The sequence below is a fragment of the Pteropus alecto genome, unplaced genomic scaffold (genome assembly GCF_000325575.1).
Source record: "Pteropus alecto unplaced genomic scaffold, ASM32557v1 scaffold3, whole genome shotgun sequence".
Classification (NCBI taxonomy): Eukaryota; Metazoa; Chordata; class Mammalia; order Chiroptera; family Pteropodidae; genus Pteropus; species Pteropus alecto.
Genome location: NW_006442484.1, coordinates 68,375,855 through 68,393,759, shown reverse-complemented (window position 1 = coordinate 68,393,759; position 17,905 = coordinate 68,375,855). Strand labels below are relative to the sequence as shown.

At 40.5% G+C, this 17,905-nt stretch overlaps 1 protein-coding gene across 4 annotated transcripts in view; it reads left to right on the top strand.

Moving 5' to 3' along the window:
• Positions 1-17,905, top strand: part of KLF7 (Kruppel like factor 7) — a 78,536-nt gene that overhangs the window by 28,086 nt on the left and 32,545 nt on the right. The window contains exons 1-2 of one of the 4 annotated variants that reach the window (XM_025039248.1): positions 2,696-2,797; positions 9,219-9,852. In XM_025039248.1, coding sequence (XP_024895016.1) covers positions 2,789-2,797; positions 9,219-9,852 — 643 coding nt within the window. In that variant the 5' untranslated portion in view covers positions 2,696-2,788. Of the gene's footprint in view, positions 1-2,695; positions 2,798-9,218; positions 9,853-17,905 lie in introns of those variants that run through there. The other 3 variants (XM_015596659.2, XM_006921390.3, XM_006921388.3) reach the window with 3 other exon arrangements.

The window sequence follows — 17,905 nt, the reverse complement described above, 5'->3', positions numbered from 1 at the left end:
TAAACATCCAAACAGATAAATAATTTAGGTCAGTCTAGGGCTTAGTAAGTACTAAAAAGCCAATAAAGTGAAATAGTATAATGGAGAATGAATAAGGTGTTTTGGCTAGTTAATGTAGACAGATCAAAGAAGGACTCTCTGAACTGATCACAATCAAGCCAAAACGTAATACATTAAAAGGAAGCAGGTATTCAATGACTTGAGGTCTGCATTCTGAGGTGCAGGAACAGCAGGCACTATGGCTCTGAGAGAGAGATGAGCTTGGTGTGTTTGTGTGAATGGATGAGAGGTAAGAGTTGGGGAAAGCAAGGCCAGATCATGGAGGATCTGATTTGCCATGGCAAGAAGAGTGATGACAAGTCATTTAAGGATTATCAGCAAGAAGTTTGAACTGGAAGCAATGTTCGAGAGTGTGGTTCACTCATTTTTTAGACAAGGAAGTAAACTCCCCGCTCAGGTTCAGGAGTTTGGTGGGAAACGGAGAGGCAGTGTGGGAAAGGGGGGTATTGAACCCAATTCCCAGGCCAGGTTCTTTTCATCAATAAAGAATGAGAGCTGAAAATAGCAACTTGTCCACTTGTCTTTATTGCTTCTCTTCCTGGTAGTTTCTGGAGGCCAGAGGAGAAAAGAGGAAGTGGCAGAAGGGAGGGGTCACTCTCTGGGATGAGGAAATGGCTTTTACTTCCTACAGAGATACATACATTCAGGGCTGCCCCATGGCCTTTTATGAGTGCCTCTCAGTTTAGAATACTGTATCTGTCCCAGACAGTAAGCATTAAATTTTTTTTTCAAATGAAAAACATTGACGAGATAATAGGTAAATATCACCTATAGTTAAAATACTGACGTATACTATAGGAAATGTTGGTAATAAATATATACACATTGTTTTTGATGCTCTCGTGGTAAAGAAAGAAGAATTTTTGGCTTTCATCATCTTTTTGGAACCCTGCCTGATCAGGATTGTAGTCACCGTTGCTTTTTAATTGGATCTTTTGTTTGAAAATTGCTCGCTCCATCCATCCATCCATCCATCCATCCATCCATCCATCCATCCATCCATTTGACAAATGCTTGAAGAATATCATGAGTCAGGGACAGGTCTAGGTGTCTTTGAGGAGCTCACATTCTGGCGAAGTTTACATTTAGATGCTGGTGAGGCTGATGTCCATGGTGAACCAGGAAATTAGTTTTATAATGTCTTGTTGACTTGGATTAGTGTGTCTTAGGCTTTATAATTGAGGCTATGAGGCCCCTGTCTAGAGGAGGGTCCATGGACCACTTTCTTCCAGCTTCTGCAACCTCTTGCCGTTCACCATCCATTTGGGCAGCAGAGCCATGTGTCGCTTTCTTTGAACCTGTTCTGAATGAGCCGTTCTCACTTTTCAGTCTTTACTCTTCTGCTACTATTTCACAGCAACTTAGAACTCCAGACTGGTAGTTTTTTTAGAGATCCGTTCACCTGGTAGATGAGAAAACAGCCCAGTGAGGTAAGTCACCCAGCCATAGTTCCTTGCTTACTTAATCTTTTATACACAACAGTTTTAGTTTACTTTGATAATATTTTGATATTTTTGGTTTTCTTTTTTTTTATGCCCTTGGTATATTTGTTTATATTTATTGTCTTCTTGGAAGCATAATGAAAACAGTAGTCATTATATGATAGCTAAAACGTACACAGTGTGTGTTGCAGGCCCCGTTCTAAGTACTTGACTTGTATCAAGTGATCGAACTCTCACACCGTCCTGCGTGGTAGGTTGCTATTCTCTCATTTTACAGACGAGGAGACTGAGGCACAGCGGGGTTAAGTGACTTGCCAACAGTGATGCAAGCTAGTAAGCGGTGTAACCTGATTTAGACCCAGGCAATCCGGCTCCAGGGCCGGTACCCTCACCTGCTTCCTTTTGCCTCTGAGTGCACCTGGGGCCAGTCTGTTTCCTTAACCAGGGTGAGCAGCACAGTGGCACACCCGCGCAGCACCTTAAGTACTTTGGGAAATTCCAAGTACCTCAGATTAAGTAAATGTACAGCCATCCATGTCAGGAAAAGTGGCTTAGGGCTTGATTCCATTCTCTTTTGGCTGCCGTCTTACGCAGTCTGAGGAGCAGGGCACACATCCCTCTTAGTGCCCACATTGTCTTTCACATTCCACAGTGGAAGCTGAAAACTCTCTTGGTTTTGAAAATATCCTCTTTGATCGCCAGCCACTAAATTGCATCTGCCACCGAGGGCCCCAGTGGGATTTGAACCTGTTGTTCTTGGAAAATTCAAACTTTGAAAGATAGAGAAAGTGTGCATGTGTGCATACATTGTACATGAGTGTAACTATGCTTTGGGGGTAAAAGAAGCAGTTGTATATGTATATATATTTTGGGGGAGGGGGAAGGGGAAGGGTGTATTTAATTAACTCAACTAAGAACGATATAACATTGTTCCAGAAGGGAGTCAGTGAAATGAGTTTGCTTTAAAAAGAAAAAAAAAAAATCCCAGTAGCCTGAGTCAGCCTGTGCAAGTGATTTAGGAGAGGAAGGGGAGATGATGTCATGGGTTCGGCATGTTCCCATCTTGGCCACTCTGTGCAAAGGGGCCCGGGGAGTTTGGGGAGGGTGTGTACAAAGTTAACTGGAGAGGGTGGGGGTGAGTAAAGAGCCGGTTGTAAAACAGGATTAATCACCCCTTGTCAGACCTTTCCCTGTTACTGTGTTTTTCAGCAATTTTGGTTTGAATGAAGGCTCTCTAGCCAATTAACGTTTATTTGTTTCCTTTGGCAAGACCGTTGGGGGAAGGGATGCGATTGGTGAGTTTAAAATTTTTGTTTGGTTTTGCATTTTGGAAGAACAGGAAAGTAATGTGAGTTTGGGTTTTCAATGAAGGCTCCCCTGCCCCTCACCCCACCCCCTTAAGAGGCAGGAAGCAAGACATGGCCAGCTGGTGCCTTGAACTGACACAGGTGCAGAGGCTGTGGGGGGTGGGGAGCCAAGAATAATTACAGGTTTCTGAAGCATCAGGCCCTGCCTGACACAAGCACTCGTCGTGAAAACTGCTCTTTATGGAAAATTAATGGCGAAGCTGAAACACTGTCAGGGCCATTGTTGTTCTTGGGAAGCCGCCACCCCTCAGAGGGGATGTCCTCTCCCAGGTCCTGGGCTTCCATGAGTTGCTAGGACAGAATGCCCTCTTTCCCGAGCGAGGACTGATTGACACTCTCATGGATGGGTTTTTCCGTTAAAGAGTGTCTTTTCTGCATTTTTTTCCTGTTTTAAACCTCACTTTTCAGCCCAGATCAAGGTCTTTGCTCTAGTGTAGGGTGATTTTTCATTGACTCTTAAGGCGTGAATTTAATTTTGTCTATGAAAGTATGATGACTGAAAATAATGAAACATTTTCAAGCTATAAGGTAAGAAATGGGATTTCCTCCAGTGCGTGTCAGACTAAATAGAGGCTTAGTTGGGAGATATGGTGATAGCAGACTCAAGCATCTTATGTGATCCAGCTGTGTGCAGGAGCAGTGATATCTCTTGACCACTCATAAGATTGGATTTAGTTACAGTCCAGTGGCCAAGTAATAGCAAGTGACTCTTCTGAAGGGCTGATGGAGGGTAGGTACAGCAATTTCGTGTAGAGGCCAGAGTGATAGACTTTGAATTGGTAAGCTCTGAAAAGTGACACCTGGGAAACCAACCCTAGACTAAAATCTAAAGGCTTCTAGGTGCATGGGCCATCTTGTCCGTAGTGGTGACTGTTAATTTTGAGGATCACAAACATTACGAAGCAAGACAATGCTTTTCCCAGTTGTTGTTGGGAGGTGGAAGGGGGGCAGTTCCTTCTTTCAAGGAGCATAAAACCTGGACCCCATCTCTGCCCAGGTTACATGACTTTGAAACACACTGTAGCATTTAATTCGGATTTGAGTTGTTTAGGGATTTATTTTATATGTTGCAACCAAGGAATCCTTAGAAGATGAAAGGGGTATTTGAGGCCACTTATTTCAATGACATCACTCTCTCCCAGGCCTCTGTCTCCTTCCTTTCTTACCTCCCCAAGGAAAAATATACAAATATTTTCTTTGCTCGTTGAGAATAGTTTGGGGAGGAGAAATGCTGAAGAGGTTTCAGTAGAAATTCCCCAACTTTCACATTTGTTTAGAATTCAGTTCATTTTCACAGCATTGTCTCTCAGCATTTACAGATTACTAGAGGGAAGTACTTAATTTGGTTTCAGCTCCTGCAACAAGTTGATGTGAGAAACGGCAGAAAGGAATGCAATCTTACGTGGTTACAGTACCGTGGTTATTTTGTGGAGTTCAGCAATTCTGACAGTGATGTGTAATACTGTCATACCTCTGGGGTGTGCTATTGATGGTTCTTTTTTTTTTTTTTAACCCTAATAGCTAAAAATGCAGTAAGAAATGAATGTTCATTTATCTTATGTACTTGCTTATGCACATTTTCTAGACTAAATTCATTACTAACTTTCCACCCTAATATTTTCTGGCAATGAAAGTCAAGAAGAAATAAATATTTATTTAAAATTTTCGTAGGAATCACTTTCTAGATCTTACCACTGGTACATATATCCTCTGTGCCACGAGTTAGGTTCAGTGTTAGATTCTCTTCCTCAAACCTGCTTTGAAACCCAGGAAGATGGGCAACAAAGTTCGAGTGCTTGGTGTCTGAGTGCTCCCCTGGGTCAGTGGAGCTTATTAATCATGATGCTTCTTTCCTTTCCTCCAACCCCTGAACATGGTTCCAGACCTCTCTGGCTATGCTCTCCACTTCCTTTCTCATCTTTCAACTCGGACCTAATTTTAAAAGACTAGAAATGTGTCAGAACCATTACATCATATCATCCTTTGAAGGGGAAAAAAATAAATCGTACAGTTCTCATAAATACCAATCCTTGCAGTCCTATAGAGGTTTTCCAGTTGGTTTCAGGAGTCAGAGGATTAAAGTCTTTGCTAAAAGGCATGAAGCGTAAGCATATCTATAAGTTGGGAAAGAATGACTATTTTAGAAGATCACTTTTAAAAAAGCTTAGATTACCCTACTATCAGTAGCTTATTTTGTATCACTTTGAATTTCCATCTTGGGATGCGTGTGAAGATTTCAAAGCACAAAAAAGTAATTAAACTTTGGGACACTCTCAAGAGAAAGGCAGGGGATTCGTCTCCCTGTGTCTGTACTTTAGACTCTCTGGGGACTATGGCACCATGGTAATGGCACGTGACAAAACCACACATAGTAAGTGTCAGGAAGGGGCTCCCATGGGCAGCCAAGTGCAGTTCATCTGTGTATGTAATTACCTGGGAGAGCATTCTTGCTGGGAACCCAAGTCCACCCCTTCCTCACTGGTGTATCATCATCATCATTACCACCAGGTCAAGGTTATCTCAGAAGAAGCATGACTTTGCACGTTTCCATTCCACCCCTTCCTCACTGGTGTATCATCATCATCATCACCACCAGGCCAAGGTTATCTCAGAAGCATGACTTCGCACGTTTCCACGAAGTGGGAAGCCATATCTCCCCATATTTTTGCATCTGTATTCTTTCCCCAATTTATTTTCTCTCTTCGTACTTCTAACTCTTGGATGTTTTAGGCGAGCAAAATAGGTATAATACTTGGGATTGACACTACTGGCTAAAAGGAACACGGATGACTAATAATTGATTACAAACATAGGTGGCATTTTATTTCAATGACTATATTATTACAGAAGAAAAATCAAAATGCAATTAATTATTTATTTTATTGACACACCAACTCAAGTATACATAAATCTAAAGACTCTAAATTTTAAATTACTCATAATAACACAGTTGTTGACCGGTCACAAAAATATTGGACCAATGGCTTTGTCTTATGTTCAAATTAAAAGACATAAATACAAACTAGAACTTTTTATGTTCCAAACACTTGGTTTCAAAGGAGTGGCATTGAGGAATCTGGACTAGAGTCTGCCCCAACCGAACATGGGTGTGGTCACAGTGGGATGTGGATGGGCATTGTGAGGGGATTATAACTCATTTTTTCAGGAAGTTCTAATTCTTACAACTCTACACTACTTGAAACACTTAGATGTCTCTGTCGTCTGAAATAACAGAGGTTGAGGTTTAGCTCTAAATGATTATTTTCATTGTTTGAGGACCCATGTGGTATAAGCAATATGATCATTACTTTTAAGGAGAACATAATCTCAGTAAACCAGAAATACCACCAATTTATGGAGTTTAGATTTATTTTGGAGAGACTGTTTAATTGTCCAGGATTGAGGAGGGGTGTATTTCAACACTTGGCAGTCAACATATTTTCTTAACTCTAATTTTTTAGACCAGTCTTCCTGAAAGACATAGATTTTATGTTGAACTTTGAATGAAAAATGATTAGTGGAAGGGAAGACGAAAGATTGTAACAAGCATATGGGCATGAGGGAAAGTAAAAGAGAGGAAAAATGGGTGAAGGATACCCTTTAGTGAGGAGGGTCGTAGGGGAAATGGCAAAAGTGCCTAGAGATGTTTGCAATCCTGACTGGCAAGTGTCATGTCACTTACGACAGAAAGAAGGATTGAATGAAAGTCATTTGGTAACTGTGGCATCATCATGCCCATATGTGACCAAATTTATTATATATTTTTTGATCCTGTGAAAGTAACTACCTCTTGCCAACAGCAGGGAGATTTGATGAGCTTAATTTGTGCTACAAGACCTGAGGTATCCTGTTCTCTGTCAACTTCTGCTTTTGGAACCTATCATAGACAGTGATGACTGACTGGGGGTGTGAAATAGTCCTTGCATGTGAGGCAGAGAACTGCCTCAAGGACCACTTATAACCCATGATTCATCTCATTTTTACCTGGAACATATCTGTGTCTCAAAGGTTTGGTTCTGCTCTTTGGACAAAGCTAAGGAAGCACTACAATTGTATTCCAGAAGACATGTATTACTGGTCATTTCTAGGACCGCTAGCCTCAGCATGGTCCGGGATAGGGTGTCAGCAGATGGCTTTTGTAGACCAGAGTAGAATAGAATGATCAAAGTAATAGTATAAAGTTGATTTTATCTTTGTTTGATAGACATTATAAATTGTTGGATGGGTACCAGACACTGTGCTTGGTAAGTGAAGGTTTAAAAAGAGAAGGAGAGAGTTAAGGGAGGTTTCAGGAGTAAGATCTTTTTTTTCTTTAATGCATTTGGTTTTATTTTTACTTTCAAGTATACAGTACATTGGTTAGACATTTATATAATTTATGAAACTATCTCCCCGATTACTCTATCACCCTTCTAGCTCTACACATAGCCATTATATCACTGCCAACTACATTCCCTATGCTGTGACCATCACTGCTGACTACAGGAGTAAGGTCTTTTAATTCAGAAGTGAATTGACTAGAGCTAAAACTGAGGATTTTAATATTGGAGAGAAGAAAATGATAATTTCTAGCAATGGGACAGAAAAAGGAAAGAGAAGTTTTTGAGATGTGGAATTCGGAAAAGGGGCAAGTGAGGATAATGCACATTTCTAGTCCTGAGAAGGTGGTAGTACTGGTTTCTAATATAAAGTGGTGGGAAGCTACTCAGCAAGTGCTATTACTTAATTAGTAAGTAAAATAGAATCAAAAGTTACTTTTCCAATAAGCTTTCCTTGATTAATGCCTCTGTATTATAGAGTGTAGAATTCATTGCCCACTCATCCCCTATGAACTTATCAGCACACTTCATTACTGTTATTTGCTGTCGCCTTGCTTTGTAAAGTCATATCATTTTTAGCTTGTAATTGTCTATTCTGTACCTACATCACATGGATTTATTACTGTCTTCTAACACGTGTAAAGTCATGCATTTTGCTATGAACACAGTAGTTGAGTGAACACTTGTGACATGAGTGTTGAATGAAAATTGGAACCAGTCATTAGTTTATACTATTAAAAATCAACAGTGAGACCCAAAGGTGATTCATAGCAAAAATCTGTTTTTCTTTTTCAGTAATGCATAGTTCTACCAGAAGACAGATTAAAAACCAATTTTTTGAAATGTCACCACAATAAAATCCTTGACAGGTACAACACAATTAGGTATATCATTAAAATATATTCTTAACAGAATAAAAGCCTAGAATCAGAACGTTGGTTGAAAACAGACGCTCTACAGAGGCAGTAAATTAGGAGCTAGTCACATTTTAAATTTACCACCAGTGTTTCTTTGTTGATGCCCAAAAGTTAGAAGAAATTGAGCTCGTGGTATAGTTAGCACCAAGGTTTTATACAAGATTCTGGAAAAATAAGATGTTTAAGTGAGAGCTTTTAGAGCACAAATTAAATATCTACTTTTTCTGTAAAAGCACTTCCACCATCTTACAAAGACTTATGAGCACCAAGGATGAAGATTTGTTGAAACTCTGAACTTTCCAGTTCTTTTTTTCTATTTCTTTGCCAGGTGGATCCTATCTTTAACAAGTCAAAAAGCTGTATTTGAACTTACTTTCATCACGCAGTCGAAGATGTTAAAACACTGTAATGGACTCATACTCCTTGTTACAAGATATATAGCAGTTATTTTGAATAACTTGCTATAAACAACTGGGATTTTGTCTTGTGCATCAAAGGTTCTATAAAGGCATTCTTTAGAACAGTATTCATTCCTGATGGTTAAGGAATCCATGCTCAAGGCAGGGCTTGCTGTTGGCTGTTGCTGCCCGAGGTCGCCACTTAGTTTGGGTGGATGTGGTTTATTCTTCAGAGCAAGTTGGAAAATTGACTTAGCTTTGTGATTTGCTCAAGTCTTTTTGAAAAATGAAGTTGGTCTATGGGGAGCCTTGTCTTGTATAAAAACCTTGTCTGATTCTATTTGTTTCGTGCTTACATGGGAACTCCTAGGGATGCCTAGAGCATCTCACCTGCCGAATTCGATTGTGATGCAGGAGATGATTTTTACACTGAAAGTTCTCTGGGATCTCGATGGTGTGAGATAGCCCTTCTGGGCCTCTAGCTCTCTGTCAGCTACAGTAGTTGAACTCATAGGATGTGACCCTATGAGCCCTTCATGAGTATTCAGGAGTAAATAACAAGGTCAGACCTTTCAACAGGAGACTTTCAGATATGAGCAGTGAAACCATTCTCAGTATCCTTCTGAATCTTCCTGCTCTGCCTGTCAACATGTGGCCTCATGGTGTTCTTTGCCTCTGATGGCTTTTTCTCTCCCTCCCTCCTTCCCCTCTGCAGACATGCCTTGAATTGGAACGCTACCTACAGACAGAGCCTAGGAGGATTTCGGAGACCTTTGGCGAGGACTTGGACTGTTTCCTCCGTGCTTCTCCGCCCCCGTGCATTGAGGAGAGCTTCCGGCGCTTAGACCCCCTGCTGCTCCCTGTGGAAGCAGCCATCTGCGAGAAGAGCTCGGCAGTGGACATTTTGCTCTCTCGGGACAAGTTGCTATCTGAGACCTGCCTCAGCCTCCAGCCAACCAGCTCTTCTCTAGACAGCTACACAGCCGTCAACCAGGCCCAGCTCAACGCAGTGACCTCATTAACGCCCCCATCGTCCCCTGAGCTCAGCCGCCATCTGGTCAAAACCTCACAAACTCTCTCAGCCGTGGATGGCACGGTGACGTTGAAACTGGTGGCCAAGAAGGCTGCACTCAGCTCTGTAAAGGTGGGAGGGGTGGCAACAGCGGCAGCCGCCGTGGCAGCAGCTGGGACAGTTAAGAGTGGACAGAGCGACAGTGAACAAGGAGGGGCAGGGGCTGAGGCATGCCCCGAAAACAAGAAGAGGGTTCACCGCTGTCAGTTTAACGGGTGCCGGAAAGTTTATACAAAAAGCTCCCACTTAAAGGCCCACCAGAGGACTCACACAGGTAGTGGTACAAGTCGGCCGCATGTGGCTTCTTCTTTTTCCTCCTTTAGCTTCCTGGTGGGAAGGGCTTCTTTTTATTCCAAGAAGTGGCATCTATGCTGACTAGGAGGTGACAGAGAGGCAGGAGGGCCCGGGTGGGGAAGCAGATGACTTACTTGTTACCTTACGATATCCGGACGTCTTGAGCACAGGACATGGGTTTGTCACTCCTGGCTGTGAGATACATTCAGAGGTAGTGCCAGCCACAGCATAGGATGGCCCAGTTCTGAGGATGCCCAAACGGGGGCTCTGGTAGTGTGACCCACAGCCGTATGTGATACATGCACTTGTCACGTACCTGACACTTTTCATTGTTTTATGAGTGTAGTTCTGCTGTAGTTTTGATCAGCACTGGAATCTGAGGAGGTACATTTGAAAGAATTCACAGTTAAACAAGGTAGCCGGGGTGTCCCCGTTCCCTCTCTTCCCAGCATCCCTGATTTTTCATCAAAGTCACCAACAGCAGGAGGGTTTCAGAGTTCATTAGTTGTGATCATTCTATAATTAATTGGCATCTCCTCTTTTGCATTGTTCTCTGGCGCGTGCTTTATGGAGAGATGGCAGAATGGCTTTTTAATGAGCTTGTTACTGAGAAGTTGCTAAAGTGATTACATCGCCATGTGTGTGGTAAGGGTGGGTGGGGACCGACAGGGACTTTATATTTTACTCAGGACTTCTGTAGTGACTCCCAGGAATCATATTGATCTTTGGAGCAGAAGGGTAATTTGGAAGAGTGGTGTTTACAGAGAAAAGGCTGAGATTGGCATTTTCCTTGAAACTGGTCTTTGTTCTGTCTTTTAAGGTCGAAGCTTAGGGCTGGTATCTCTCCTTGGTATTAGTATCCTAGGAACAACTGCTGTCATCGGTGGGTTTTAAATAAGTCTCCAATAGTGTATTACCTGTATGTTTTTCTCATACTGCTTACACAGTACAAGCTGAATAGGGAAAACTCCAGAAGTATAAGCAACAGAATAAGAGTATTGTCAGAGAGTGGGTGACAAACCTGAGCTGGGAGGTGTCTGGCAGGAGTTCTTTTTGGGCTCGCTGCTTGTCTTCCTGGTGCTCTGTGATGGTTTGTGGACTGTGCCACCAAGGAAAGGTGCAGTTCAAAGTTCACTGGCTGGAAAGTCAGAAAAACTGGGTTCTAGTTAGAACTCTGCCAGTCACTAGCTCTGTGACCTAGAGCACGTCCCTTTACCTCACTGGGCTTCATTGTCTGCACCTGTCAAACAATCTGGCTCTTCCAGCCCCTTTCAGCTCTAATGTCCTGGCGGTCCATGAAATGTCTTTGTTCAGTACAGAACTTCCCTGAACTAGGGATGTGTAATATGTGACCAGGGGAAACCACCGTTTTGACTGCAAAGTCGTTTCCATGGAAGAGCGAGGACTGGCATCGCTTCCTCACAACACAGGACTTAGGCATGCACGTGTCTAATGCTGAACTTAGTTTCCCTGTGGCTCTTGCTTGGTTCCTGGGAAGGTCTCCGAACCTGACTTCTGAGCCCTGTGGCTCAGGTGCAGCATCCCACTCACAGGTTCCCATCAGAGTTTGGGTTCACATTCTCCATTCCACATCCACCAAGGCTGATGCTTCCTAGTATCAGTGTTATTTCTCTTTGATATTGTCCCAAAGGTTGTTTCTTTCTCAAGACAATGAGTAAAGTAATGACAGGACATTGCAGTGCTCCCAGGCTTCAGTCGTGACTCATCTTCCACTTCCCGCAGGAAACCAGAAGAAGCAGGATGAGATGAGAATGTTGAGTTTTGTTCAGGATGTGGAATGAATGATTTGGGGCACATTTCTGAATTACTGACACTAAGATAGGCTATATCCCGCCTAGTGTGGCGGCTGGACAGCTCTGGGGAAACAGGATTCTTTTTTACCAGGGGTGGAGCAGGGGCCAGTCCAGAGCATTTCCTTTTTTTTTTTTTCATCTCCTCTTCTCAAAAGATGTGTCAGAAGAATAACTTTTTGGAGAGATGTGTTATTTGGTGCTTTGTTTCTTGGGCATTGTCTATTCAGAGCGAATATCAAGGTGTAGCTCATTGTGTTCCCCAGAACCTGTCACCACTTAACTTTGGTGGACGGAGTGGCAAGCCTCCTCCACGAAGGAAAGTCACTCAGGGAGGCACCATGCAGTATGACAAGGCAGCACTGCAGAGGGTTGAGAGCGGGGCTTTGTCCTCAGGTGAACTTGGGTTCGAGTTCCAGTTCTACCGCTACCTAGATTTATGACCCCGACAAGTTATTTATCTTCACTGAGTCTCAGTTTTCTCATCTGTAAATAGGGATAATTGTGTTTATCTCCTAGATTACTTGGAAGATTAAATGAGTAACTGTAAATGAAATACTTGGTAGATTGTAAGAGTTCTTTAAAGATACTAGTGGGGTTAGTGGCAGTTATTACTATTGCTGTTGATATTGATTAGCGGAGATTTCATGGCAGGGAGAAAAAAGACAAACAGCTTTATGTAAACTAGAAATAAGCCAGGTAGCCAAAGTTAGATACCAGCAAAAAGCAAGAAGCTTTTCTGTCCTCACTTTCACACTTTCAGTGTGGGGGTCATGATGCTCATGGACACCAGTTGTGGAGGGTGAAACTGGGCGGGCAGACATTGGCCCATTGAAGCTGGCAGTAACGTAGAGCAGGGCTTTCCGATGACAACCCAGGAAGCATCTCTGTATCCTCAGAGACAAGCATGGAGGGAAAAGTAGGTGCTATGAGAAAGAGAAACAGACAGGAGGGGAAGCGGGGGTGGGGATGGAAGGATGGGGAGAGGGAATATAAATTAATTTGGATTAAATAGATGAGAATCAGAAGTATTTATTTGGAATTGGTGTGAATGGGGCACATGGGGAACTGAAAACAAAGGTGATAATTTATGTGGTGTGGATGAACTAAGAATAATGAAAAAAGCATGAAGGAGGGAATCAAATTAAGTGCAAACATATCAAGGAAATGGACTGGTAAAAGCTTCAGGGCAAAGGTGTATAGTGATGGGAATTCGGGCTGGAGAAGAATCTGCTGATATAAGTGAGTGGAGTGGGGAGAGCTGCTGACCAAATGTTGAAATAAAGTTTTAAAAAATGGACTCTGGTTGGATTCAGGCAAGCTGTTTTAACACAGGGTTCACTTTAATTCAGTGGAAATATTTCCTTATCGTTCAGTCGGGGAAGTGTTTTGGGACAGGAAAAAAAAAAAGATGAGAAAACATCTAGGAGAAGGAAGGGACATACTGGCATTTTGTTCTCCAGAGCTACATATATGCTCTATCTCTTCTATATGGTAATATGTTGCAAAAGAGACACAATTGCAAAAATGAAATAAGATAAAAATGTGGGTCTCTTTCTATACAAAAATAATGCTTTATTGGTGATGTGGGACTGCTTTCATTGAGGAAGTTTTAAAGTGTTATTTATTCATTTACTCTTTATGTAGATAGAATTTACTGAGCTAGAAATGGTATTCCCCCTCCCCACAACATTCCTGTGGCTGTTTTTTGAAGATGCTGAATCTTTTAAACTTTTTGCCCAGGAGGATGTTAGGCAATGAGGTGATTTTTCTTTTCTTTTTTTTTCTTCTTCTTCTTCTTCTTTTTTTTTAGATAGCAGATGTTCAAGTTGGTAGCTAGGGCACAAATACTGGTTACCCAAGTAGGTGAAGTTAGAGATGGAGATCTAGGGGGCTGGGGGTGGGGTGGTGGAAGAAGATGAGGCAGGGACTGAGACAAAGGGAATATTGTGAAGTAGCAGAATCTCAGTGAAAGGAAGTATGTAAAAATGGACATATGGTTTATTCATTGGGAAGAGCACTTAGTGCTGGCATGAGCGTAAAAATGTCCTTTAGCAGCCAAGCTATTACAGACCTTTCTCTCCTACTCTGTTTTCTGGTCTTTGTAGAATATATTTTTCTTTTTCAATAATTCAACCATTATGGTCATAGTTTTATTCATCTTCTTAAGTCAGCTAAATAATCCTTATATTTTGATGCAAGGGAAACCGTCACTTTCAATATTCAAAAACTCACTCTATTATTCTCATTTTCAGCAAAAATCAATTTGTTAAAATGTTAGTAGTTTCTATGCAAAAAGGAAAAGAATTATTTTTCACATTTCTTCTCAATCATGTCTGCGCTAAAAAAAAAACAAAAACAAAAAAACCAAAAAGACCTGTGATTGAAATGGTGCTTTGTGTTAAACGAGCAGACTTTTCTAATGCAGAAATTCATATAAAAGCATGTTCACATTTATACTGGTAAGAGTGAGTCATATTGGTAAAGTCATAACAAAGGCCAGCAATGAAATCTTTGGTTGCCGGTCACAGAGGAGGGAGAATAGAGGCCATGTTCTGACATGTGCTGTTTGGAGAGCTTTCCCTAGGGACTGGAGTTGCTATAGTCTTATCTGTGGGTGGTGACGAGGACATTCCAGATTTTGCACTGAAGGATGTAAAGGTATGTTTTCAGGTGGAAAGTGTGCGATTTAGTTAGCATTTTACGTCTGCTTCAGGACAGGTCATAATCAAAACGTGGCACGATCTCCAAGTTTAATTATGATTTAGGGAAAGTGTTTGTTTTCAAATGAAGAGGTGGCTGAAAATATTACAGACAAAAGATAGGTGTTGTTGAAATGCTTATTTTATACATATAATGAAAGTTCTTTTTAAGTTTAAAATTTAACACGTTATTTTACTTATTCAACCACTACTTATAAAGTACTTGCTATTCATTTTTAAAGTCTTTTACAAATATTGACTCTTTTAATCCTAGTGTTAATCTAATGACATAGGTACTATTCTTATTTCATAGATGAGAAAATTAAAGTCCAGAGAGGTCAACTAACTTGGTCCAATTTCACATGGCTCCTAGGTGGCTGGACCAAGATTTGAACAAACACTAGTGCTCCAGTCTAAGGTCTTTTATGCTAACTAATAAGGAAAAAAGAAGTAAAGGAGATATTTTTCTTAATAAACTACTGTTAGGAGGAACTTATAGTTTAAATACAAATTGACAATGAAAACTACTTTAAGTGTCTTCTGAACAGATGAAAGTTGGAAGAGTCTTTAAACATATTGCTTTTTCAAGTGACTAAGACTCAGAACAAGGAAATTCCAAAGGAATGGTCTTCCATTTCCAGCTCACTGTTCTTACTGCTATAGCTACTGTTATTGGTCATTACTGTTAAACCGTTTTTTTTAACCTTAGGATTAAAGAGAGACTTTCTTGTAACAGTCCAATACACTCATTAAAATGACAAATGTAACACTCTGTTCTTACAAACGAAGAACAGATAAGACAGGCAAGCACTATCACATATAGGAAAAACCGAGGGCCGAAAAGGGAAAAATGCTTTAGCTCAAGTGATGTAACCCACCATGGGCAGAATTAAAATTTGACCAATATCTCCTGTGCCTTAGGCTTGCACCTTATTTAATAGAGCATCTTGCTTCTTATTTACTTTGTTCATTCAGTCATTCCATAAAGAGGTAGGTATTAAGTGCCCATTGATGTCAGGTGTTGTGCCATGGAGTGACTAGCAGAGGAGAAAGGAAGGGCCATTTAGAGATTAGAGGTGCTAAAGACAGAGTGTTAAGCGAGAGTAGGGGCTCCTTTCAGGGGTCAGAAGCAGCATGGATGATTCAGAGATACAAAGTCACTCTTCTCTTTCTGGACAGAAATTGATGTATTGATGCTGTTCATCTTTTAAAATGATGCCAATGTGATAATGCACTAATTTATATAAATAGAAGCCCTAATTCAAGGTCAGGCATATCAACAGGACAAAATTAAATACCTTAGTCTGGAACTCTAGGGGTCCCATCGACCACTTTCAAGCTCCTTGGTGCCATAGATAAGAATTCTTTGAATTTATACAATAGCAACTGAAATAGGACAATTTTAAGACATGAAAGGGCTTTAATATGCTGAGACACATGGCTGCTAATGGAGTTTATCCATGTATTGAGGCAGAAACTCATTAAACCCAGATTATGGGATGGAAACTAGAATAAGGGTTACTGTTCAGTTCACAAGGTGGATGGAGTTTAATAGGAGCATTTGATAGCCTGGATTTAGCATATTCAAGAGTTTAAGAGAATTTGTAAAAGAAAGGGTATGAATGAGGTTATAGAAAACAAATGATAGAATTCTACAATTTAGAAAATCTTCAGGTTTCACCACATGATAATTTTAGCAATATGTTAGCTCTTAACATTTATGAGGATAAATTGAGGTAAACATATACTGTTAGAATGGCTCAAACTTAGCAAATACACAGCAAGCTTTATTTATAAAATAAAGAAATAATTTATTTTATCATTGTAATGTGGTAATTGGTATAGGTTTTGTGAGGTGCCTATTTCAGATGTTCTTTTAATGGATAATTGATAGTCACAGTAAATAAACGTTTAAAAATGGAGGAGAAAGTACAGACATGAAATTAATATGTATTTCATCATGAATAATTGTTATTGAACACCCACTATACCAGACACTATTTTTTTTCCCCAATCTCTGAGGACGTTGCTTTTTGATGAAAAGCCTGAAGTATATCTTTATAAAGTCGTTATATTTGGAACCTCATCTCAAAAGAGAACAGAGCATGGATTGGGGGTGGGAAGAAGAGGGAGGGAAGAGAAAAGAGGACTCTCATTTCAGAAAAGACAGGGGAAGTAATAGAATTTTATGAATTTGAAGATTTGAAGGTTAGGCCATCTGTGATAGAGAAAAGGAAAGGAAGGTCATAGGCAGTCTGTGTACGTGACGGAATGACATTGGGAGGGTCAAGTGTGAACTTTAAAAATAGATAATGTAAATAGATAATGTACAGAAGCTGTTAGTAAATAGATAATGTACAGAAGCTGTTAGTAAATAGATAATGTACAGAAGCTGTTAGTAAATAGATAATGTACAGAAGCTGTTTCTATTATAATAAGAATGTTAGTGACCGTGATGATCATGGTTATTTTGCACATATTAGGAGGTTTGAGGAGAGTTAAATGGAGCTTTGTAACGTGTGCAGGCTAAGATGATACAAGAATGAATTGGTTGTAGGCAGTACTTTTCTTATGTCTCCTGAAGTTGAAACAATAATGGGGTGATTCTGTGTGAGTCAGAAAATAAAAGAGGAGTTTAAGAAAATCTATGTGTAAAAATAAGAACAAAAACAAAAGCACGTTTTTAAAAAAAAAAAAAACTTTGAAATAATTCTTTTAAAAAATTAGTTAAAATATAAGAACCAATAAAACAATATTTGTAAAACAGGGTTTCTTTCTTTGAAAAGTATTCAGTTTGAATTTAGTAGGAATTATAGTTAAAACCTTGACACTGGATCATGAGAAACATACTTTTCATATAAGGAAGTTAATTCTGATAAGCAAATGGAAGTCTGGGAACCCAGCCTACCGTGGGCGTCTGTGTGATGGGACCCAAGCTCTGCCTGGCTGCCTAGATACCAAAGGAGAGCCTGGCCCTTTCCAACCATATAACTTTGATTTGTCCCCACCCTAATGGAGGTGAACTAAATGGCCCTGGGTAAACCTGTTTTCCTAAGATTTCATTTCTTCCTTCTTCATGCCCCACCTAAGAAACTCATACCTGCTGCTTTCCTGTACTGAGTCACATCCTGCCTCAGAAGCCTTCCTTTACCTCACTCTTTTCCATCAGAAAGGATCTGGTAGCAATACACTGTTGATTGGTAGATAACACATCCATCAACCAGTGTAAAACATTGGCATCTTTTATTATTAGTTTTTTAAATCTTCAATTATAGGAAACTGTTAATGGAATTTTAGGAATCTGCAAGCAAGTAGGGAGAAAAGATGGGGGTGTGTTGGAAGCTAAAGCATTCCCTGCCTCCACTCCTCCCCTTCCCCCTTTCCTTCTACTAGATTTTCTGCATTTTCTAAGAGTAACTTTTTTTCAACCAATTTTAAAAAGTAATATATTGACTTAACAGTTATTAAGCTAAATGTTAGTCAAAGCAAGGCCATTCAGAATAATCAACAGTAACTTTTGAAT